A 24,006-nucleotide genomic window follows, 5' to 3' on the forward strand; every position below is an offset into this window, starting at 1 on the left:
TTCCTTCCTTCCTTCCTTCCTTCCTTCCTTCCTTCCTTCCTTCCTTCCTTCCTTCCTTCCTTCCTTCCTTCCTTCCTTCCTTCCTTCCTTCCTTCCTTCCGTCTTTCCTGATATTTCCTGAGCTTTTTGCCATGGAGGTTCTTGTCCTGCCAGTTGTTCCCGGTCCCTTCCTATCCTTCACCTGCCTCCCGTCCTGCCTGTCTTTCCTGTCCTTCCTGGTGCTCCCTGTCCTGCTTTCCCTGCCCATCCTGTCCGTGTCCCATGCCCTGCCTGTCCTTCCCGGCATTCCCACTTTCCCTGCCCTTTCCTGCCCATTCCCTGCCCTTTCCATCCCCGTTCCATCCCGGTTCCTTCCGGTTCCATCCCCATTCCAGCCCCGTTACAGCCCCATTCTCTGCCCATTCCTACACTTTTCCCTGTCCATTCCCTGCCCTTTCCCTGCGTTCTCCCGTTTTCCCTGCCCATTCCCTCCCTGCCCATTCCCATTCCATCCCCATTTCACCCCGTTCCTGCCCTGTTCCATCCCCGTTCCATCCCCATCCCCGTTCCATTCCCATTCCCTTTCCAGCCCCGTTCCATCCCCGTTCCATCCCCGTTCCCCACCCTTTCCATCCCCGTTCCCGTTCCAGCCCCGTTCCATCCCCGTTCCAGCCCCGTCCCCTTTCCATCCCCATTCCCGCTCCATCCCCGTTCCGTCCCCTCCGCTCCCGGTGCCTCCAGCCGGGCCCCGAGCTCTGGCAAAATGGGATTTTCTGGCAAAATGGGATTTTCTGGCAAAACGGGATTTTCTGCCCTCCCGGCCATTCCCTGCTCCCTCCTCTCCCATTCCCGCAGCTCGGGAAGCGCCCGGGCTTTCCCTGGGCCGGTGTTTGAGCCCGGCTGCGAGCACTTAGGAAATCAAAGGAGCCTTTAAGCTGAGTTTAGTTAAACCGGCCCGATTTAGGGGTTTAAATGACTCTTAAAGAGCAGCCTAATCCTTCTCCTTCCCAAGCCGGGCTTAATGGACGCTTTGCACTTTGCTGGAAGGCCAAACCCGTTTTGCGGTCACGGATATCTCTGAAATCGCATTTCTTCCTTCCCATCTTTCTTTTTTCCCCCCATCTCCAACAAAGCAGCGCCACTTCCAGAGTTTACAAAATAAATATATAAAATGAAAAAGTCATTTCCCAAGATTTTTTTTTTTGTGTTTCCCCCCCTTTCTTTCCCCTCTCTAAAGCGCCCCGGGTCCGCACGACCCGAGAAGAAGAGAGAAACCATCAATCTTCTCCTCCAAAGACTCCTGACAGCTCGCCCGGCTCACTCAGCAGAGAAATTCGGCTTTTGCCTCGCAGTTTTTTAACCCAGGGCAGATTTATAAACTTTAATCCGCCGGTGTCAAGGGTAGAAACTCAAAAAAAAACCGGAGAGAAATGAAAATGAATGAGCCTGGAGGGGATGAGACGGAGTTTTTGGGGTTTTTTGGAGCTCCAGTTGTCCCAGTTTGCGGTCGGGAGGGACTGGGAGGCTCCATTCCCGCAGGGAGCAGCCTGGAAACTTTTGTCACTTCAAGCATCTGCGTGGGTGGGGAGGGTTGGGGAATAAATCTAAAGCTCGTTCAGCAAGCGGGGGTAAAGAAAATAATTACAATAATTAAAAAAATACCCAGCGCCAACCCGGATTTCCCTGAGAGATTTGTGGATTCGCGTAGCAAAACCACCCAAAAATCTGTTTAATCTCGTCAGATCAATGGTTAAAAAGAAAATAATCTTTTTTTTTTTTTTTTTTTTAAACCCGAAAAAGGGTTTGTGCTCCTTGCTGGCTGGTTTGAAGTGGATGTTTGGGGTTTGCCTGCGGTTGGCAATTCCTCGGGTTTGAGGGATGGGATAAAGAAGAGGAGGAATTTGGGATGGAAAATTCTTCCCAGCCGCTGCCAAAAGTTGTCTCTGCTTTTCGGAGCTGCAAGGGGAAAAGAAAAATGAAAATAGGGGGGATGGAAAGAGGGAAAAATGAGAAGAGGGGGAACGAAAAGAGGGGAAAGTGGAAAGGGGGGAACAAGAAAAGTGGGGGGTGAAATGAGGGGGAGAAGGCCACACATAATATATATTTTATAGAATATATTATATATATAAATGTATAAACTACATAAAACACAAAAATATGAACTATATTAAAATATATAAAGTACAAAACACGAACCCCACGCTCTGCCTTACACCCCAACCCCCTTTCTTTTTCTTTTTTAAAATTTTTTCCCCTTTTTTTGGGTACCTTTTCCAGCTTTTCCACCCTTTCTCACGGCTGCAATGAAAATCCAAAATCCTCCTTTCCTTCCCCCCTTCCTCCTCCTCCTCCTCCTCCTCCCCCCCATCCTTCCCAGCGCCATAAAACTTTTATTGCCCCTCGCAGCTTTAACGGGAGTTTTCTCAGGGCTTTAGAGCATAAAAAGCGAATTATTCACGGCGTTCTCCGCCCTGGCCCAGGTTTGTTCTCCCCTTTCACTTTCGCCTTTTCTGGGGGCTTTTTTCCCTCTTTTAGCCCAAATTTGGGGTGCCCGGAGAGGTGCGGCTGGGCGCACGTGGGTGCCGCACGCTCCTGTTTCAGAAATAATTCCGTTGTTTTAGCCAGAACTCAATCGTTTGCGCCAGAATTTAATTATTTAATATTCAATTAAATACCATAGAAATTATGGGTTTCATTCCTCGTCGCTTCCCAAGGCCCCGAGTGGAAACTCCGGGCCATTTTTCCATTTTTTCTCTCTCTTTTATTTTTCCCTCTCCTTGTTTTTATTTATCATTTCTCGTGATTAATCCTTTTCCCTTTGTTTTCCTTCCCTCTCCAATGGCAGCCCTGCCCTGGCTCCACGTGATCCCTCTTTGTGGGCCCGAATTCCCAGGATTTCACCCCAAAGCGGGCTCCGCTCTCCATCCCTCTCCTTCCTCCCCACCTCAACAATTTCATTTTTTCCCCCCCGCTCTTTTCAAATCCTTTCCTTTTCCCCTCCAAACCCGAGGGACGGGGACGAGATAAAACGGAGAACAGAAAAGTTTATTCAGGAATTGTTGAGCAGACAAGCCTCGAAGCGAGGAAAGAAAAGAACTACTGTAAGAACAAAGGAAGAGCTCCGGCGAGGAGGGGCGGGAGGGGAGGGAGCCGCGATGAAATTCTTCTAATTCAGGACTAAACAATTACAGTCTGCTTCTGCTCTCATGCCTCCAGTAGAACTAATTACATTATTCATAAGTACCAAGGTAACATAAAACTACTGCTTCTCCCTAAATTACGATAACTAAAAGGAGCTCGTGGTACAGTGACAAGGGGAACACAAGGTTCTTTTTAATTTTTTTTTTTTTTACTTTTTTTCTGCTTTTTTTTTTCTTTTTTTGGAAGGAAATGCTAAAAAAGTACCATTTGATTCTTATTTTTGTCCTTTTTTTTTTGTTTGTTTCGTTGCTTTTCCCTCATATAAATACATGGTCTTGGGGGGGGATAAATAATACAAAAAAAAAGGAAGAAAAAAAAAAAGAAAATATTTTCAACTGGCTATAACCAATAAATATATATGAATGTTCACCAGAACACACACCTAACTGAAGGGCGCCTCGACGGAGCTGAGAGCCCTTCAAAGTTGCTTTTATTTATTATTATTATTATTTTTTTAATACCCATTATATGTAAACTCTAAGTGCAACAAAGATGTCCAGGCAGGAAAGCGTCAGCAGATCCCAGGATCCCTCGGCTTCTGCTTCCGTGGGAGGACATTCCCTCTGCTCAAATATACCCTGTTTTCACGTCAGCTCAAAGGAGAGGAGGAAAGAAGCTCAGGATTTCCCAAATTGCTTTTTTTTCTGCTTGTCAACCCTAAAAAACACCACCCCCCAAAAAAAGAAACCCTCCCCAAATGGAGAAATTGAGATTTCGCCTCAGCAGAGGCGAAGGAAGGGAAATATTCAGACCTGGGAGCTCTTTCTTCCTCTCTTTGGAATTTTGGGTGGGGGGGAAAAAAGGGGGATTTAGGCGTTGCCAACAATTTCCTCAAGCCTTTGCGGGGTTAGACCTCTCTTATCCCGAATTTTTTCAAAAAAATTTTTTGTGTTGTTGTTTTGGAGAGGGGGAGCAGGGCCTGGAGGGACGAGCGTGGCTCCCGGGCCTTGGCGGGTGTGGGGATTTGCAGGTTTGGGTTGGGAGTTACACTGTGGGAAATGGGATTGTTCCTTTTTCCATTGGGAAATTGGGTTTTTTCCCGTGGGAAATTGGGTTTTTCCCTTTTCCACTGGGGAGGAACGCACAGGTGGATCGGGAGAAGGACTCGGAGGACGGGGGAGATTCCTGGTGGATCTCTTTGGGGGTTTTTTGGATGCAGATACCCCAAAACTTGGCTGGCGGACTCTTCTCCTTCCCGGCATCCGGGAATTATCGGTGACGATCCAGCCGTGGCTTGGAAACGATGGATTTGGCCACTCAAACCCTGCAGAATTCCCACAAAACCACCCCAAGCCCGTTTCAGAAGAACTTGTGCCAAAACCCACGAGGTTCCTCCCCTCCAAAGCCACCAAAACCGCTTGGATTTTGTGCTCATAACAAAACCCCAAAACCCCGAGCGTGATAACCCCGCCAAAACCATCGAGGCCGGAAAAAAAACCCAACACAAACATCCCTGAAACCCAAACCGCCCTTTTTCTCCCCGAAACAGCTTCGCCTCTCACAGGTGGGTGAGCTTGGGCGCCTCTTGGATTCTGCCCTGAGAAGTCGCGTGGTGCGACGAGAGCTCCGTGTACGCGGCGTGGCTCTCGCACGGTCCGTGGGGCTGGCCCGGGGGGACCCCTCCGTAGTCCATGCCGGCGGTCTGGTGGTGGGGCAGGTGGTTGAGGCCGTAAAGGGCCGGGCCCGAGGCGGGCAGAGAATCCACAAAGTTCCCTCCGACGTACGCGGGGCTGCCCTGCATGCCGGCCGTCCCGTAGGCCACGCCGTTGGCCTGCAGGACGTGCGGCTCGTACTCGGCCGCCGCGGCGGCCCCGGCGTATTTCTGCTGGCTCGGGCAACCCTTCAGGGGCGCTTGGTAGCCGGGGGCGGCCACGGCGTAGGCGTTTTGGTGGGGTTTGCTGAAGGAAGGCGGCGACGGCGCCTCGTAGGCGCCGCTCATGGGGTGCAAGGCGTTGAGGAACCCCGCCGAGGCCTGCATGGGCTGCGGGGGGCTGCCCGCGGGGGAAGGCCCTCCGGAGGAAGAGCCGCCCATGCCTTTGGATTTCTGATCCTTTTTGTACTTCATCCTCCTGTTCTGGAACCAGATCTTGATCTGGCGCTCGCTGAGGTTCAGCAGGTTGGCCATCTCCACGCGCCGCGGCCGGCACAGGTATTTGTTGAAGTGGAATTCCTTCTCCAGCTCCACCAGCTGGGCGCTGGTGTAGGCCGTGCGCGCCCTCTTGGAGGCCGAGGAGCCCGGGGGGCTTTTCTCACCGCCGCTGCCGCCGCCGCCGCCGCAGGTTTCTGTCGGGCCCCCGGAATGAAATAAAAGAGAATTACTTACACGCAGAAATTGAATGCGTCGCTTCTTAATAAATCCTCCCCTCGCCCCTCCGCGTCGGCCTGCACTCCATAATCGTGTCATTTATTAAGAGCCCTGTTCTCCAAAGCTGCCCCTGCTTTATGAAAATTTGATCATGTCATGTAGGAGAGGATTCCAGGGCCCGTTATTGAGCAGGGGATTATTTCCAGCTGATAATTTTCCAGAAAATGACGTTTGGCAGGGCGGCCGCGGGGCCAATTAATGCGGGGTGGGGAGGGGGTGGTTGCACACAGGTGTGACACCAAGGTTTGCCTCTGCACCGACCTCGGCCACAGGTAAACTCCATAAATTGCATTAATGGGGGATGAGGTACACCCCATGAGGTTTGTGTGAAAGAATTTGTCAAAACTGTGGTGAATCCAAACTGAATTTTTGGGTTTTATCTGAATTCATCTGAATTGTGGCAAATCCGAGCCAAAATTTTGGTTTTTATCTGAATTTATCTGTGAATTTTTGGGTTTTGTCTGAATTTATCTGAATTGTGGCCAATCCAAACCGAATTGTTGGTTTTTATCTGAATTTATCTCAATCTTTGGTGGGACACACGGAGAAGTTGGACGTGGCACCACACCTGCTCTCTCTGAGCGCCGGGAAGGCACCAAACAGAATTTTAGCAGCGAGTTGAGCAGTTAGGAGAACATTTTCCCCAAATTTTTGTCCACCAGCCGGGCCTGGGCTGGGCCCAGCACCCGTGGTTGTGTTTGAAATAAATCCATAAATAAATAAACCAGGGGTGGGTGGGCAGTGCCCGGGGCCAGGACCCTCCCTGGGGTCTCATCCCTGCAGAGGAGAAGGGAAATGGTCACACCTGTCAGCTCTTCCTTCCTCCCTCGGGGATTCTGGGCTGGAAACCGGGAATTTGGGTCTTCCCTAAACCGATTTCTCCAACCTTTTGGGATTCTTAGACCTCTTTTTGGAATTCTGGGCAAGAAAAGCAGAATTTGGGCCTTCCCCAAAAGGATTCCTCCAACCCTTTGGGATTCTTAGACGTGTTTTTGGAATTCTGGGCTGGAAACCGGGAATTTGGGCCTTCCCCAAACTGATTCCTCCAACCCTTCATGTTCTTAGACCTCTCTTTGGAATTCTGGGGTGGAAAAAGGAATTTGGGCCTTTCCTAAACAGTTTTCTCCAACCTTTTGGGATTCTTAGACCTCTTTTTGGAATTCTGGGCAAGAAAAGCAGGATTTGGGCCTTCCCTAAACAGATTTCTCCAACCCTTCATGATTCTTAGACCTCTCTTTGGAATTCTGGGCAAGAAAAGCCGGATTTGGGTCTTCCCTAAACTGATTCCTCCAACCCTTCATGATTCTTAGACCTCCTTTTGGAATTCTGGGGTGGAAAACAGGAATTTGGGCCTTCCCTAAACCGATTTCTCCAACCTTTTGAGATTCTTAGACCTCTCTTTGGAATTCTGAGCAGAAAAAGGGGAATTTGGGCCTTCCCTAAACGGATTCCTCCAACCCTTGGCCATTCTTACACCTCTCGTACCAATTTCTTTTTTGCTTTTTAACCTTGTTATTTCATAGCGGGCGAGGCCGGAGCGCGTCACCAAGGCCTGCCCATCTACCTGCGCCGGGCGAGCCGTTCTTCTGCTTGGAATTCTGCCTCGACTCCTTCATCCAGGGGAAGATCTGCTTGGAGATGCTGGCACCGGCCCCCACATTGCCTTTGCCGGGGTTGTTTTTCCCCCCGCCGGCCTGGCCATTGCTGCCGTCGGCGTTGGCGGCGTTGGGCGACGCCGGCGGCTCCCCGGGCCGCATGCAGCTCCCGTTGAGCTCTTTATTTTTGCCGTGGGACTGCAGGGAGCACGAGGACCTCTGGAAGTCGTTCTCCATGTGGGAAGAGGCCTGGAAAGGCGGCTGGGCGCCCTCGTAGCCGAATCCATTGGCGGCGGCGGCGCTGCCGTAGGAGTAACCCCCGAAGAGCGTGGAGCTGTCGTAGTACGAGGTCTTCTGCATCTTCCGCGAGCGTTTTTGTGGCTACCAGGGTCTTGACACCCCTATGGCAGAACATTGGCACCCCGAGGCCACGTGACGGCCCCTCTCCAGCTGTCTGGTGGGAGCTGACCTGAAAGGTTAGGAGAAAAAACACAATAATAGTGCCAGGAATCCATCTTGGGGCCTGAAAGGCTCCTGACATGAATAGGGTCCCGCCGAACGGGGGGGGAACAGATGCTGCCAGCAGATTTCACCCTGCCCGGGCTCGGCAAATTTTGATTTTTGAGGAGTTTTGGGGGTGGCAGGGCTTTTTTTTTTTTTTTTTCCCCCTCCGCTCGTTTCGCTCTGTGGCTTCGCGCCTCTGTACGTTGATTTATTGTGGATTTATCCCCCTGAAACACCCCTGGGGGTGTGAGTCACTCACACGTTTGCACACCCAGATAATCCCCAAATCAGCACAAATACGAGAGCACAGAACCGAGAATCGCCGGCCAAAAACATTAAAACAACCAAAGTCCTGCGATTTCTACTGAAATCACACACGGAGCAGCCCCAAAAACCTCCCACCAGCAGAAATTCAAAGTTTATCCCCAGGGCTTGTTTGCTTTTGAGCTGCAAACAGCGAAAATCCGTGTTTTCCCCCAGGTAACAGGGAAAATCCATGTTTTTCTACAGGTAACAGCGAAAATCCATGTTTTTCTGCAGGTAACAGCGAAAATCCGTGTTTTTTCCCCGGGTAACAGCGAAAATCCGTGTTTTTTCCCCGGGTAACAGCGAAAATCCGTGTTTTTTCCCCAGGTAACGCTGTCCTGGCACACTTGGCTCCCTTTTTTTGTTTACACAGGAACTCCCAGCGCCTCTGGAATTCAGGGCAAAGATTCCCAGCAGGTCGGAGCAGCGGCAGGAATTCAAAATGCGATTTCTCCCCCTGGCCTGCTCTGGGTCTCTCTCCCGTCTCTGACAGGTTGAATTTAGAAAATAAATCCTGTTTTTTCTTTTTTGTTTTTTTCCCGGCACGGTTTTGTGTTTCTCATCCCGAGTCCAGAGCTGGGGAGGCGCTGATCCCGAACGCGCTGGGGTTTAATCGCTGTTGTTATTTTATTTTTTTTCTCTCTTTCTCGTGGAAAACAAACACTTCACGAGGCCATTTGCTCCTCACTTTGCACCCCTTGGATTTTCCAGCGTTCCTCCCTGCCTCAAGCCAAGCTCCAAAAGTCTAAAAAAAACCCAGTCCAAAGCTTAAAATCACAAATTTAAACCTTTTTTTTCCCCTCCCCTGTCTCTATCTCTGCCATTTTTCTGATTTTTCTCCATCTCTTTCTTTTCTCTCTCGCTTTTCTGCCAGCACAAACTTTCTCCTCCATTAAAACAGAGTAGAAATACCCCGAAAAAAAGGTGAAAACGACTTGGAAATAACCGGCAGAGGGATTTTTAGAGACTCCTCTCTGCAGCCCGAGGAGCATTTGTTTGGGGATTGATATCCTTTGTATATTTAATCGTATCTCCTGTATATTCAATTTTATCTGGGCCTCTTTCATCCTGGAAAACAAAACAAAACAAACCCCGCCGAGATAAAGCCCAGCGCGATATTTTTAAGTGCCGGGGGTTTAACAGAAGCCCCAACTCGACAATAAATAACATTTTTTTTTTCTCTCCTTTTCCTGGCTGCTGTTTTTATGTCACGTCACACCAAAGCTCCGTTTGCTTCGCCCCATCCTCGCAGCGTCCACGAAGGGACGGCTCGGCCTTTTTTTTTTTTTTTTTTTTTTTTTTTTTTTTTTTTTTTTTTTTTTTTTTTGAAATTTATTTATTTAATTTTTTACCCTGATTAAATCCTTCCCGCATTCCCAAATCCGCATCGGATCTTCCTCGGAGATGCGTTATTGTCTGCGCCGAGGGCAGATCCTCGCTGCGAGTTATTCTCCTCCTCCTCCTCCTCCTCCTCCTCCTCCCTGGCCATGATAAATTTGTCTTATTAAAAAGTAGCCTCCGCTCCCCGAGCCGTGAATTAATTAATTAACAAACAGCAGCGCCTTTATTATGAATAGGTTTGCTGGAAATATCTGCGAGGGGGCAGAGGTGGGAATTTCTCCAAGGCCTTTCTGTCTGGTTAAGATTTATTTAAAAATAAAAACAAAAAACCAAAACCCAAAAGCAGCGAAACAAACCCAAACCAGAACCTTGTGAGGCTCGGCCAAAGTAGCTAAAAATAACGGCGATTATTCTTTTTTTTTTTTTTTTTCTTTTGGGTTCTTGTTGTTTTAAACGTCCATAAAATAAATTTACAACCCCCTCCGCCTCGCTCGTGGCTCCGCTTTGTACCTCATCTCTCAGCGCCTCACAAATGCCGCTCATTTATCTTCGCCCGGGACGGCCGCAATCCTAATTATTTACTCCAAGGAATTGCTTAGGAAAAGGGGAAAAAAAAAAGAAAAAGAAAAAAAAAAGGGAAAAAAAAGGCCCGGGCAGAACAATAAATATTCGATGATCTCCTGCTCCAATTAAAGGCGGGCGGGAGCCGCTCCAGCCCGCTCCGAGTTTCACTTTGGCAGCGATTCCCCAAAAACTCTTTGCCTGCAACTTCGGAGGGCGAGGATTTGGGGCCATTTAAATTAAAAAAATAATTTAAAAAATCAGAATAAATGAAGGATCGGGAGGGGGAAAGGTGAGGCAGGGGAAAAGGGGTGCGGGGAGGGATGAGGATGCTCGGGGGGGAAAAATAGAAATGGGGAAATGCAGAAATCAGGGAAGGGGAGAGGAGGGAGCCGGGGCCGGAGGGTTCTGCTGGAAAAGCGGCCCCTCCATGTTGGAAAAATCCGAATTTCCCCAGCCCGGAGGAAAAGCAGCGCCTTTCCCCTCCCCCGCCCGCGGCAGCTCCATCTCCCCGAGCGCCAAGCCGGGCTCAGCCCCGCCGTTAATTCCGGTTCTTATTAATCCCAAATATTCCAACCGTGCCCCGCAACAATAGGGCGGGAGCTGGGGACGAGCCCGAAACCCCGCGAAGGGAAAAACAACGAAGCATTGCCCAAATTTCCCTTCCTCCCTGCCCCCCACCCCAAAGCGACAACTCCCCCCGGCTGGAAAAACGCGCGGAGAGGAGGGGGGGAAATAAAATAAAAAATTAAAAAATTAAAAAATTAAAAAATAAAAAATTTAAAAATTAAAAAACGCGGCGAGAGGCGGAAAAAAATAATTAAAAAATTTAAAAAAACGCGGGGAGAAGCGGAAAAAAAAATTAAATAAAGAAGAAAAAAAAAGAGGGTGGGGGTGGCGGAATTAAAAAAAAAAAAAAAAAAACAACCCAGGCGGTGGGTGAGGGCTGCAAAAGAGGCTCTGCGTGGAAGGAAGCTTAAAGCTTGTGAACTCTTCTTGAACCGAGATTGGAGTCATATGGTCATAAATCATTGGGACATATACTCCGCCATTCACAAAGTGATCGCCTATTTGAGTCCGGCTTACCTTAGTCTCTGACGAGCCAAGCACAGGCAGACATAATATATTTTCACATCCAGCATCCACGCAATCAATAAGCGAGGAGTGACCCCCCCTCCCTCGCGCTTCCCCTCCCGGTACTCCCCGCTTTTTTTTTTTTTTTTTTTTTTTTTTTTTTTTTTTTTTTTTTTTGGTCTCTCTTTCTCCTTTCAAAACGTTAAGGGAATAAACGCGCGGGTGAAGCGTCAAAAGGAGGAAAAAAAAAAAATTAAAAAACAATAAGAATTCAATCCGGTGTTGTGGTGGGTGGAATGGATTGGTAAAAATATTATAAAAATTAAAAAAAAAATTAAAAAAAAAAAAAAAGAGGTGAAACAGAGGGGGAGGGGGCTCAGCCAGGCGGTTACGGCGGCTCAAATTGTCTCGCTCGCTCTCCGTTTGGGGGGGGAAAAAAAAATAAATAAAGAAATAATAATAAAAAAAAAAAAAAAAAATCAGGATGCTTCCCGGCTTTGCCGAGACGTGCGGGGAAAGCCGAGGGGGTTTGGGAAGGGCCAGAGGCTGGAGGTTCCACTTGGCCTCTGCTACGCGCTGCTCACTGATAACAATGGCCTCTGCTCGAGAAAGGGGAAGAAGGGAGAGGAGAAAGGAGGGAAAAAAAAAAAAAAAAAAAAAAAAAAAAAAAAAAGGAGAAGGGAGAGGAAAAAAAAAAAAGAAAAAGAAAAAGCGGCCAGAAATTGGGAAATTATACAGAAATAATAATTCAGAATTAATAATAATACAGAAATAATAATTCAGAAATAATAATAAATTAGAAATAATAATTCAGATATGAAAATAATAATTCAGAAATGATAATAATAATTCAGAAATAATAATAATTTAGAAATCCCTCACCAGCACCACCCGAACCCCCCCCCGGAAGAGCTGGGCCGGGATTAAAATTTCAATTAAATTAAAATTGAAATGAAATGCTGGCGGGAAGGCTGCGAGGGGGCTCGGAGGTGATGGGGAGGGGGGTGAGGAGCGGGGACCCCCCAAAAATTCGGGTTTGGTTCGGGGTGGCCGGGCCGGGGCAAATTGTGGGGCCCGGCCTGGGCAGGAGGCGGCAGCGGCGCCTTTGATCCACGTGATGAGCAATTAGGCGTCAATTTATGCAAATGAGGCTCGGCAGCAGCTCCGCGCCCCCCTCTCCGCAGCGCGGCCCTGCCGGAGCTGAGGGTGCGCCCCCAAATTTCCTTCTCGCAGCCGCCCCCAAATCCAAAGCCCAGTTTTTGGGGGTTTCGGAATGCTCGGTGCTGCTACAACTCGGAGTAACCTCGGCGGAGTTTTCACCACCCCAAGGGTGCGCCCCCAAAATTCCTTCTCGCAGCCACCCCAAAAACCCAACCCTAACATTTTGGGGGGTTTCTAAGGGGCGGTTTTGAGCAATTCTCGCTGTTGCTACAACTCGGAGTAACTTGGGCGGAACTTTCAGCACCCCGAGGATGCTCCCCCGACCTCCCTGCTCCTCTCAGCCACCCCAAAAACCCCAAACCCCATTTTTTGGGGATGCTCCCCCGACCTCCCTGCTCCTCTCAGCCACCCCAAAAACCCCAAACCCCATTTTTTGGGGATGCTCCCCCGACCTCCCTGCTCCTCTCAGCCACCCCAAAAACCCCAAACCCCATTTTTTGGGGGCTTTCTGAATGCTCGGTGCTGCTACAACTCGGAGTAACTCCAGCGCAACTTTAAGCACCCCCGAGGATGCTCCCCATAATTTTTCCACCCCCTCGAAGCCACCCCAAAAACCAAAACCCAAAATTGCTTTGGGGTTTTCTAAGGGGCGGTTTTGAGCAATTCTCGCTGTTGCTACAACTCGGAGTAACTTCAGAGTAATAACTCCACAATTTTCCCAAGGGTGCTCCCCCCAATTTCTCTTCTCAGCCACCCCAAAACTCCAACCCCAAAATTGCTTTGGGGTTTCTGGGGGGCGGTTTTGAGCAATTCTCGCTGCTGCTACAACTCGGAGTAACTTCAGAGGAACTTTCACTCCCCCCCCAGGGTGCTCCCCCCAATTTCCCTCCTCAGCCACCCCAAAACTCCAACCCCAAAACTGTTTTGGGGTTTCCGGGGGTGGGGGGCGAGGGGGTTTGAGCAATTCTCGCTCTTCCTACAACTCGGAGTAACTTCAGTGCATCTTCGAGCACCCCAAAAACCCAACCCCACTTTTGGGGCTTTCCGAGTGCTCGCTGTTACAACTCGGAGTAACTTCAGCGGAACTCTTCACATCCCAGAGGGTGCTCCCCCAATTTTCCTGCTCCTCGCAGCCACCCCAAAACCCAAATCCCATTTTGGGGGGTTTTGGGGGTGGTTTGAGCAATTCTCGCTGTTGCTACAACTGGGAGTAACCTCAGAGGAACTTTCAGCACCCCGAGGATGCTCCAGCAATTTCCCTGCTCCTCAGCCACCCCAAACCCCAACATTGTTTTGGGTTTTGGGGTGATTTTTGGGTTTTGGGGGTGATTTGAGTAATTCTCGCCGCTGCTACAACTCGGAGTAACTTCAGCAGAACTTCGAGCCCCCCAGAGGATGCTCCCCCCGATTTCCCTTCTCCTCAGCCACCCCAAAACCCAAAAAAAATATGGGGGTTTGGATTTTGGGGTGGCCGAGGAGATTTTTGGGGGGTTTGGGGTTGTTTTTTGAGCAATGCTCAGTGTCGCTACAACTCGGAGTAACTTCAGCGGAACTTCGAGCAGCCCGGAGCCAATCTCCCTTCTCCTCAGCCACCCCAAAAACCCCAAACCTCAAACATTTTGGGGAGTTTTTTGAGCAATTCTCGCTGTTCCTACAACTCGGAGTAACCTCAGCGGGACTTTGAGCACCCTCGGTGTTGCTACAACTCGGAGTAACCTCAGAGGAGACTTTGCTCACCCCGGGGCCCTGCGGGGGACCATAAAGACAATTATCATTGCTGTTAATAAAGCTAATTACTACTGCTGGTATCCATAACCCGCCACGGCCGGGCCGCTGTCGCCGCGGGAAATTTACGATTTTCGCCTCTCCCGGCAGCAAAACTTGGCCAAAAAAGGGATTTTCGGGAGATTTAGGGAGTTTTTTAGGGGGGAATTTTAAAAAACCCCTTGCCCAGGAGGGGCTGGCGAGTGGGAGGAAGGCAGGGCTCAGGAATTTAGGTGTCTGCACTTTTTTTTTTTTTACTTTTTTTTTGCTTTTTTCCCTTTTTTTCCTCTTTTTTTCTCTTTTTTCCTTTGGAAGCGCCACTTTTGTTCCCCATCCCAATTATCTCCTTTAATTGTGGGCGCTCCCTCCTCGGCCTGAAGTGCTGACGAGGGGGAATTTCGTGGAGAAAAAGGGAAAGAGGCGCCACAAAAAGCTCTTTGGAGCTGCCTGGGATGGCAGAACCCATGGAGGGCTCCCATCGCCTTTCCTTTTTTATTATTTTAAATTATTATTATTGATTTTTTCAAAATTTCTGTGTGCTGCACCTTCAGGCTGAGAACTCTGAAAAAAAAAAAAAAAAAAAAAAAAGGAAAAAAAAAAATAATTTAAAAAAGAAGGATGCCCAAGGGAAGATTTGGACTTTTGGGGAACTCTCTCAGCTGAAATTTTCCAGGTGATTTTTAAAGTTTTATCCCAAGAATTCCCGGGTTTTGCGGCTTTTGTTGTGCCCGCAGCCTCCGGCCCGTAATTGGCATTTTATGAGGATTTCTCCTCACCTCCCCACCCCTCTCATCTGACTTTTTATGGGCTGCTCCCACATAAATCTCCTGCTACGAGACAGGTCCCGCCTGGGAACGCCGGCGTTGGATTCCCGGGAAGAAAAAAAAGGGGAAAAAGAGGGGGAAAAAGAGGAAAAAGAGGGGAAAAAGAGGAAAAAGAGGGGAAAAAGAGGAAAAAAAAAGAGGGGAAAAAAGAGGAAAAAGAGGAAGAACAACCGCGGGCTGTATAAAAACTTCTCCGGAGTTGAAATGCCCCTGGATTTCTGCATTTCTGACTTTTTGGAATTCAGGGAGACCCAGAAGTGCTGAACCCCCGCGGAATTTCTGTATTTCTGATTTTTTGGAGCTCAGGGAGACCCAGAAGTGCTGAACCCCCCCGGATTTCTGCATTTCTGATTTTTTGGAGCTCAGGGGAAAAGGAGGAAAAAGAGGGGGAAAAGAGGAAAAAAAAGAGGGGAAAAAAGAGGGAAAAGAGGAAGAACAACCGCGGGCTGTATAAAAACTTCTCCGGAGTTGAAATCCCCCGGATTTCGGCATTTCTGACTTTTTGGAGCTCAGGGAGACCCAGAAGTGCCGACCCCCCGCGGAATTTCTGTATTTCTGATTTTTTGGAGCTCAGGGAGACCCAGAAGTGCCGAACCCCCCCGGATTTCTGCATTTCTGACTTTTTGGAGCTCAGGGAGAGTCAGAAGTGCCCGGGATGCTGCGAGCGGCTGCTCAGAAATGGGAAAAATTCGGATTTTCACCCCAAGAGCCGGGACAGCCCCCGGGGCGGGATCGGCTCCGGGCGCGGCCGCGTCTGCTGCGCTCGCGGCTTCTGCTCCAGCCAGCTGCGAATGTCGCGATTTGGGGCTTCCCTCAAAGGCCAGTGTCGCGATTTGGGCTTTCCCTCAAAGGCCAGTGTTGCCATTTGGGGTTTTCCCTCAAAGGCCAATATCGAAATTTGGGGTTTTCTGTCAAAGGCCAGCGTCGCCATTTGGGGTTTCCCCTCAAAGGCCAATATCGAAATTTGGGGTTTTCTGTCAAAGGCCAGCGTCGCCATTTGGGGTTTCCCCTCAAGGTCAATATCGCGATTTGGGGTTTCCCTCAAAGGCCAATGTTGTGAAATGGGTTTCCCTTCCAGGCCAAGGTCATGATTTGGGGTTTCCCCTCAAAGCCAGTGTCGCGATTTGGGGTTTTTCCTCAAATGCCAATGTCGCAATTTGGGGTTTCCCCTCAAGGTCAGTATCTCGATTTGGGGTTTCCCTCAAAGCCAATGTCGTGATTTGGGTTTCCTGTCAAAGGCCAATGTCATCATTTGGGGTTTCCCTCCAAAGGCCAATGTCACGATTTGGGGTTTCCCTCCAAAGGCCAATGTCACGATTTGGGGTTTCCCCTCAAGGTCAGTATCGCGATTTGGGGTTTCACTCAAAGGTCAATATCGCTGTTTGGGGTTTCCATCAAAGGCCAGTGTCATGATTTGGGGTTTCCCTCAAAGCCAATGTCAGGATTTGGGTTTCCTGTCAAAGGCCAATGTCGTCATTTGGGGTTTCCCCTCAAGGCCAATATCACAATTTGGGGTTTCCTGTCAAAGGCCAATGTCGCAATCTGGGGTTCCCTCAAAGGCCAATGTTGTGAATTGGGGTTCCCCTCCAATCGCCAATGTTGTGATTTGGGGTTTCTACTCAAAGGCCAATGTTGGATTTGGGATTTCCTCCAAATGCAAGCAGTAGCAGAGGTCAGGCTGTGGGAGGAGGGACAGACGGACACGAGCTGGATGAAAACTCACCGGCTGTTGGGGGCTGCTCCGGCAGATCCGAGGCCGGCTTGGAGAGAGGAGCAGGACTGAGGAGGGAAACAAAAATAAAACCTCTGAAAGCTGGGCCAGAACAGGGCGGGTGAGGGGACTCGTCACCGGGTGGTGGCAACGGGGAAATGGGGACAGGAGGGACGAAATGGGGGCAAGGGGGACAAATGGGGGCAAGGGGGACAAAATGGGGACAAGGGGGACAAAATAAGGACAAGGGGGATGAAATGGGGACAAGAGGGATGAAATGGGGACAGGAGGGACGAAATGGGGACATGGGGGACGAGATGGGGACAAGGGAGAGGAGATGCGGACAAGAGGGACAAAATGGGGGCAAGGGGGACGAAATGGGGACAAGGGGGATGAAGGGGGGACAGGGGGGATACAGGAGGGACAAAATGGGGGCAAGGGGGACAAAATAGGGACAAGAGGGACAAATGGGGACAAGGGGGACGAGATGGGGACAAGAGGAACAAAATGGGGACAGGAGGGACAAAGTAGGGACAAGGAGGAAGAAATGGGGACAAGAGGGATGAGATGGGGACAGGAGGGATAAAGTAGGGACATGGGGGACGAGATGGGGACAGGAGGATCCAAAGCCCCTCTGGGGTTCCCCCCCTCCCCCAGGAACTTCCATCAGAGCTGGGATTTTGTCCCGAGCATTTGGGGCGCTCCCGTCCCTGGCCCGGGCTTTCCTTCTGCTCTCCCTTCCGGGGACAGCGGGGGACACTGGGGGACAGCGGAGGATGGTGGGGAACACTGGGGACATGGCGGGACATCGGGGGACACTGAGGAGCCCTGGTGGACATTGGGAACATCAGGGACACCGGGGGACACCAGGGACACTGGGGGACATTGGGAACATCAGGGTCATTGGGGGACATCAGGGACACCAGGGGACACCGGGGGACACTGAGGAGCCCTGGTGGACATCGGGGGACATCAAGGGACATCAGGGACACCGGGGGACATTTGGAACATCAGGGGACATCAGGGACACCGGGGACCCCCCAAACTCCCAATTTGGGGTCCCTTTGGGGCCGAGCCTGAAGCGAGGCCTCCGGGGAGCCCCGAGGGCGATTCCCAAATTTGGGGCTCGGGGAAGGATCCGGGCTCGGTCCTGGCGCTCGTTTCTGTGCTCAAGGCCCTCAGACATTAATTAGCTGCCGTTAATTAGCTGGGGGTGGCGGCAATAAACACCGGGGGAAGCACGAGGCCGTTTTCCTGGGAAAGCCTGGAGGATCCGGAAAATGAAATTTATTTTTTTTTTAATTTCCTGGTTCCCAAACCGGGAGGAGGGAGGAGTTTGAGGGGACGCGAGGACACGACCCCGCACGGTGGCGATTCGGTCCCAAAATGACCCAAAATCCCCCAAAATGACCCAAAATTAATGTGCTAGAGCCGCAAAAATGATTTAAAAAAAAAGATTTCTAAAAGCCACGCCGGGATTTCTCACGACAATTTTGGCACGGAGCCGCTCCCGGAGCGGGGAGGAGAGAAAGGGGAGGAGGCAAAAAAAATGAAAATTAAAAAAAAAAAGAGAGAACTGTCCAATTTTAAAATATTTTCGTTTTGGGAAACATTCGGTGGCTTTAATAACCCCGCTTCCGTTGTGAGTGTTGATGTTGTTAATCTGAAATAAAAATGTTCCCCTCGCGCGTCTCCGAGTCCATAAATCAGCGCGGGAGCTCCGCGACCTGGATGTTTTATTAGGATTATTATTATTATTACTATTAATTATTATTTTATTATTGGTATGGAGCGAGTTTTTAATGCGCCGCCCCCGCGATTTTCCACTCCCATCTCAGCCGGGGCTGCTCGGGTCCCTCGGGGGTTTGGAAAGGGGGAAAAAATTAAAATAAAAGGGGGAAAATTAAAATAAAAAAGGGAGGAAAATCAAAATAAAAGGGAAAAAATCAAAGTAAATGGAAAAAATAATTTTAAAAAATGAAAAAAAAGAAGATTTCTTCCTGAGTTCTTCCCACACGGGGAGCGTGGATGGAGAAAAGCATAAAAGGGAAAAAATCGAAATAAAAGGGGAAAAAAATCAAAATAAAAAGGTAGAAATAATAAAAGGGAGAAAAATTAAAAGGGAAAAAATTGAAATAAAAGGGGAAAATCGAAATAAAAGGAAAAATTAAAATAAAAGGGAAAAAATCGAAATAAAAGGGGAAAAAAATCAAAATAAAAAGGTAGAAATAATAAAAGGGAGAAAAATTAAAAGGGAAAAAATGGAAATAAAAGGGAAAAATCGAAATAAAAGGAAAAATGAAAATAAAAGGGAAAAATATCAAAATAAAAGGAAAAATGAAAATAAAAGGGAAAAATATCAAAATAAAAGGGGGAAAATCAAAATAAAAGGGGGAAAAATCAAAATAAAAGGGGGAAAATTAAAATAAAAAAAGGAGGAAAATCAAAATAAAAGGGAAAAAAATCAAAATAAATGGAAAAAATCATTTTAAAAAATGAAGAAAAAAGAAGATTTCTTCCCGAGTTCTTCCCACACGGGGAGCGTGGATGGAGAAAAGCAGAAAAAAAAGAGAGAAAATCGCGTTTATTTGGAGCGGGGGAAGGAGGAAAAAGCGAAAAAACCAAACAGGAGGAGCTGGGATAAAAATCGGCCGCGCGAGGGGAGCGCGCTGGGCTTTGGTTTTGTTTTTCTTTTTCTTTTGCTTTGTTTTTCTGCGTTTTTAATTTATTCCCTCGCAGCCGAGGCTTCCCCCGCCCCTCCCCGCCTTCTTTGTTTGGGTTTTTTTTGGGTTTTTTTGGGTTTTTTTCTCGATTCATTCCCCTCTGGGGGCGGGGCCGCTCCCGCTCCTCCCGCACCCCCGGGCGGGGCGAGCCCCGTCTCGGATTTTTAATATTTTTGGGCGAAAAAAGAAGAATTTTGGGGTTTTCCCGTCCCTCAAACAGCGAGGAGGAGGCGGGAGAGCAGCGAAGGCTCCGGGACCTCGCGGAACCCCGAACAGAAGCCGGGCGGGAGAAGAAATCCGATTTTTTGGGTTGTTTTTCATGACAGATCGGAGTTTTTTCCTCGCCCTGACCTTTGCTGGGAGCAGCAATAATTCACCCGGTTAATGATCAACGCGGGGAAGCGCTTTGGAGCTGGCTCCCAAAAAATAAAACAAAACAAAAAAAAAAACCACTCCAAAAATCAAAATAAAGCAAAAAAACACCCAAAAAATCAAAATAAAGCCAAAAAGCACCCCAAAAATCAAATTAAAGACAAAAAAAACAGATCAAAAAATCAAAATAAGGCCAAAAAACACCCCAAAAATCAAAATAAAACCAAAAAAAGGCCGCAAAACCACCCCCGGATGGGGGCACGTGCACACCCAAAAATCCCAGGAGCTTTTGGGGATCCCCAGGATTTTTTGGGGATCCCCAGGATTTCGGGGCACACAAAAATCCCGGGATTTTTTAGGGGCCTCAGGATTTTGGGACACCGAAAAATCAAAATAAAGACAAAAAAAACACCCCAAAAAATCAAAATAAAGCCAAAAAACACTCCAAAAATCAAAATAAAGCCAAAAAAGCACCCCAAAAATCAAAATAAAGCCAAAAAAACACCCCAAAAAATCAAAATAAAGCCAAAAATCCACCCCAAAAATCAAAATAAAACAAAAAAAAAGGCCGCAAAACCACCCCCGGATGGGGGCACGTGCACACCCAAAAATCCCAGGAGATTTTGGGGATCCCCAGGATTTTTTGGGGATCCCCAGGATTTCGGGGCACACAAAAATCCCGGGATTTTTTAGGGGCTTCAGGATTTTGGGACACCCAAAAATAACAAGATTTTTTTTGGGGGGGGGAGCCCCGGGATTTTTTGGGATCCCCCGGATTTTGGGGCACCCAAAAATCCCCTCCGGGCTCCACAAGGGATGAGGGGAAGATTTTTTGGGGGGAATTTGGGGGGTCAGAGTGGGGGCAGGGATGGGAATCCCCACCCCCCTCCCCTCCCCCATCTCCTCCCCTTTTTCCCCAAATCACCGCCGGAATTCTGAGCCCACGTGACCCAACACGTCAAAGTTTTGGGTTTTTTTGGGGTTTTTTTCCCCATTTTAGCGAGAATTGGGAATCCCGAGGATGCCCAGAGCTCCCCGGGAGCCGAGCCCCAGCTCCACCCCGCCTTTTTTCCTGCCATTTTTAATTTTTTTAATTATTTTCCCTTCTCATTTTTCATTTTTTCCCCTTTTCCTCTTTGACACGAACGGGGAGAGCGGCAGCGCCAAGCACGGCTGGCAAAACCAGGGGAAAAAAACGGGATTTGGGGTCAGGAAAAAAGAAAAATTTGGGTTTTTTTTGTCTGCCTCCCAAATCCTGGGGATGGCCCCGGAAAGGAGGGGGCGATTCTCGGTTTTTTCCCCGTTTTTTTCGGTTTTTTTTTTTTCTATTTTTCAACCCCTACCCTCCTCCAAAAGATTAAAAAAAAAAAAAAATAGGAGGGAAAAAAAAATAAAAAGGGAGGAAAATGAAGATTCAAAACTTTTCTCCTCAAAGCTTTTCCCACGGCCGTTTTTGTGAGGAAAAAGAGGAATTGAGTGAATTTAATTTTCTTTTTCTTTGCAGGAATCCGCGCCTGGATCCCGGAATGAGCGAGGAAGGAGCTGCGGGAGGAGCTGAGTTTCCTTTTTCCCTCAAAAAGAGACAAAAATCCGCAGGAAGGGAAAAGCGGCGCCAAAAAATTCGATTTTTTTTCCACTCCGGGATGCTTTCACCGTCAGGATTTCTCCACCTGAGCGCCGCAGCCAAAAAGAGCCTCAAAACCACCCGCGCGCGGCTTTTTTTGGGGTTAAAATCCGCTTTTTTTGGTTGTTCTGGGCATCCTCATCAGCGCTTCCGAGGGCCCGCGGCCATCCCGAGCTCCGGGTTAATTTTTAATCGGGGCAAATTTGGGAGCGGGGGCAGCGAAGGGGTTAAATCCTATTCCTGACAAAATCCGGGAGAAAAATCCGAATTTCGACCAAAATTTGAGCATCCCGGCACCCCCAGAAACTGCAAGAACGCATGAAGGGGGGGAATATCCCAAATAAATTCATTTTTCGGCGCTCAACCCCCTTAAAATAAAATTCCTCCTCAAGGAGCTGAGCTCCCTCCTCCACAGAGAAACCGGGAATAAAATTCGGATTATTTTAGGGAGAGTGGGAGAAACGCCAGCTTAGAAAAGTGGGGAAAGAAATCCAATAAATTCCCTAAAAATGTCCTGAAAGAGCGGCGGCGGCGCAAAACGCGCCCGGTGAAAGATCAGAAAATATCCATTAATATCAATTTACCTCAGGCAAAACTTTGCTTCTTCACGTGATTTATGATAAAATCAATTAAATTCCGGCCACTTAGGGCCTGCGGTTTCTCCTCGGGTTTCGCTCGCCAGCAGATCGAGCGCTCGGGTTAAAAATAAAAATAAAAATAAAGAAAGAAAATAAATTAAAAATTCAAGTTTGGCCGGAAGAGAACGGAGATAATTCCGAAAGTGGAGAAATGGGAGGCCGAGAGATTTCCAGAAAATAATAAAATAATCATCATCGTCGTCAAAATAAAGAAATTAAAAGGAAAATAAAAAAGACAAATCAGCTTTTGGCCTGGGGAAACATCCGAGCCCAAACCTCTCCCGGTTTCCCGACGGATGAGGAAATTTTGGAATTCTTTTCTCGCTGCCAGAGGAGAGCAGAGAGCGCAAATTCTTGACATTTACACCCAAACTTTGCCGCTTTAATTCGATATTCCGAGGGGTTTTTTGGTTTTTTTTTCCCCTCTTTTCCCCACCCTACAAAGGATTTTTCTGTCTCGCCTCTAAAATCGCGTTGCTGGGGGAGGAGGGATTGGGATTTTTTTTTATTTTTTTTTTTTTTTCCCCGAGGCAGAAATTTGCAGCAGAAATCCACAGAAAATCCCCGAGACAGAAATTTGCAGCAGAAATCCGCAGAAAATGAAATCTCCGCTGTTCCCACGCCCTCCCCGCCAGCTTTGGAGGCGTTTTCGCCGCCCCTCCCTCTCCCAAAAAAAGCTCCAGAGCCAACATTTCCCAAATCTGAGCTTTTTAAGCCCAAAAAAATCCGAATTTTTTTCAGGAGCCTCAACCTCCGCACTGGAGAAGGAGAAGCAGCGCGAGCCTCCAGATGTTTGTGGGGCGCATCTGGAGGAGGGAAAGCGCGCTCGAGTTTGGGAAAACTCCTTTTTTTTCCTATTTTTTCTCCTTTTCCCCCCGCTTTTTGTTGTAATTAGGGTTTGCTCCGAGTAAACAAAAAACTTGGTGGGGCCATAAATCACCGGCCGAGCTTTTCCAAAGCTTTTTATGGGTTTTTTTGGGGGGTTTTTGCTCTTTTTTTCGCCTTGTCAAACCACACAGAAGGTGAGAAATCTTCAACAAACGCGTCCCAGGGGTAAAAAAAAAATAATAAAAATAAGAATAAAAGGACTTTTTAGGAGGGGCAAAACACAGAACGGATCGGAGGCGCAATAAAAAAAATTAAAAATTCATGCAAAAAAAACCCCTAATTGCGGCAAGGGTGAGGATGAGGGGGTGAGCGCTCGTTCTGCTCTGGAAAAAACCAAAATAAACGGGGAAAAAACTCCAAAAAAACCCCAAAAAAACCCTCCCCCAGTCCCGAGCGGCCGGGATCTGCCCGGAAAGCTGTTTCTCTTTATGAAGACTTAAAATGTTGCAAGAGGGAGGAACAGTGAGTGACAAGGGGTGCTGGGGAGAAGGGAACCAAATGGATTCTGCTTTTTTCGAGCCAGTAGGAATTGGCCAGCCTTCAGTGGCAGGGCTGGAAATTGATTCCATATGTCTCGGGAAAAGGGGAAAAAAAAACAAAAAAAAAACCCCGAGGAGAGCGAAAGGACTTTTTAGGAGGGGCAAAACCGAGTTTGGAAAGGAGCTGATAATTCCGGAGAATTTTTTGCTCCCCTTCAGCCTCGCATCGCTCTTAATTTGGGGCTCCTGCTGGAGCCTTGTCAAAGCGCTCGGAGCAATTAATTACAGCTCGCGGCCCGGGCCGCGCTAATTTATTTATTTATTTTTTTGAACTTCTTACCTGCCAGACTCCAGGACTCCGAGGAGAAGGAGGAAAAGCCGGCTCGGGGTGGAGAGGATTCCTCACTGGAGCAGGAAAATTAAGAAAAATCTCATTTATTCCACCCCCGTCGGATCTCGGTCGGGTTGGGATTCTTTTTTTTTTTTATTTTTTTTCTTTTTCCCTAAAAGACGCTTTGGAATTTTTTTTTTATTTTAATTATTGGGTTGTTTTTTGTTTTTGTTTTTGTTTTTTTTTTTGACTCCTTCGGTTCGAACAGAACGGATCGGAGGCGCAATAAAAAAAATTAAAAATTCATGCAAAAAAAACCCCTAATTGCGGCAAGGGTGAGGATGAGGGGGTGAGCGCTCGTTCTGCTCTGGAAAAAACCAAAATAAACGGGGAAAAAACTCCAAAAAAAAACCCAAAAAAACCCTCCCCCAGTCCCGAGCGGCCGGGATCTGCCCGGAAAGCTGTTTCTCTTTATGAAGACTTAAAATGTTGCAAGAGGGAGGAACAGTGAGTGACAAGGGGTGCTGGGGAGAAGGGAACCAAATGGATTCTGCTTTTTTCGAGC

General features: G+C 48.3%; 1 protein-coding gene across 5 annotated transcripts; it reads right to left on the reverse strand.

Annotated features, from left to right (window-relative positions):
* Nucleotides 1–3,014: 3,014 nt before the first annotated feature.
* On the reverse strand, nt 3,015–23,768 carry HOXB3 (homeobox B3). 5 transcript variants are annotated; one of them, XM_041458756.1, is made up of 6 exons: nt 23,451–23,768; nt 16,399–16,454; nt 14,397–14,412; nt 9,303–9,431; nt 7,110–7,609; nt 3,015–5,463 (listed from the first exon to the last, which is right to left on the reverse strand). In XM_041458756.1, the coding sequence occupies exons 5-6, from the start codon at nt 7,498–7,500 to the stop codon at nt 4,679–4,681; spliced, it is 1,176 nt and encodes a 391-aa protein (XP_041314690.1). In that variant the 5' UTR covers nt 7,501–7,609; nt 9,303–9,431; nt 14,397–14,412; nt 16,399–16,454; nt 23,451–23,768; the 3' UTR covers nt 3,015–4,678. The 5 variants fall into 5 exon arrangements, with proteins under 5 accessions (XP_041314690.1, XP_041314671.1, XP_041314682.1 ...); XM_041458737.1 differs by lacking the exon at nt 14,397–14,412; XM_041458748.1 differs by lacking the exon at nt 14,397–14,412 and having other exon boundaries at nt 16,395–16,454.
* Between the last annotated feature and the right edge of the window lie 238 nt (nt 23,769–24,006).

The sequence above is a fragment of the Pyrgilauda ruficollis genome, unplaced genomic scaffold (assembly GCF_017590135.1).
Source record: "Pyrgilauda ruficollis isolate IOZ18807 unplaced genomic scaffold, ASM1759013v1 scaffold1, whole genome shotgun sequence".
NCBI lineage: Eukaryota > Metazoa > Chordata > Aves > Passeriformes > Passeridae > Pyrgilauda > Pyrgilauda ruficollis.

Coding starts and splice junctions, on each gene's coding strand:
- HOXB3 (XM_041458728.1), bottom strand. CDS start 7,500: ATGCAGAAGACCTCGTACTACGACAGCTCCACGCTCTTCGGGGGTTAC. Junction 5,464..7,109: donor GAACGGCTCGCCCGGCGCAG/GTAGATGGGCAG, acceptor GGGGCCCGACAG/AAACCTGCGGCGGCGGCGGC.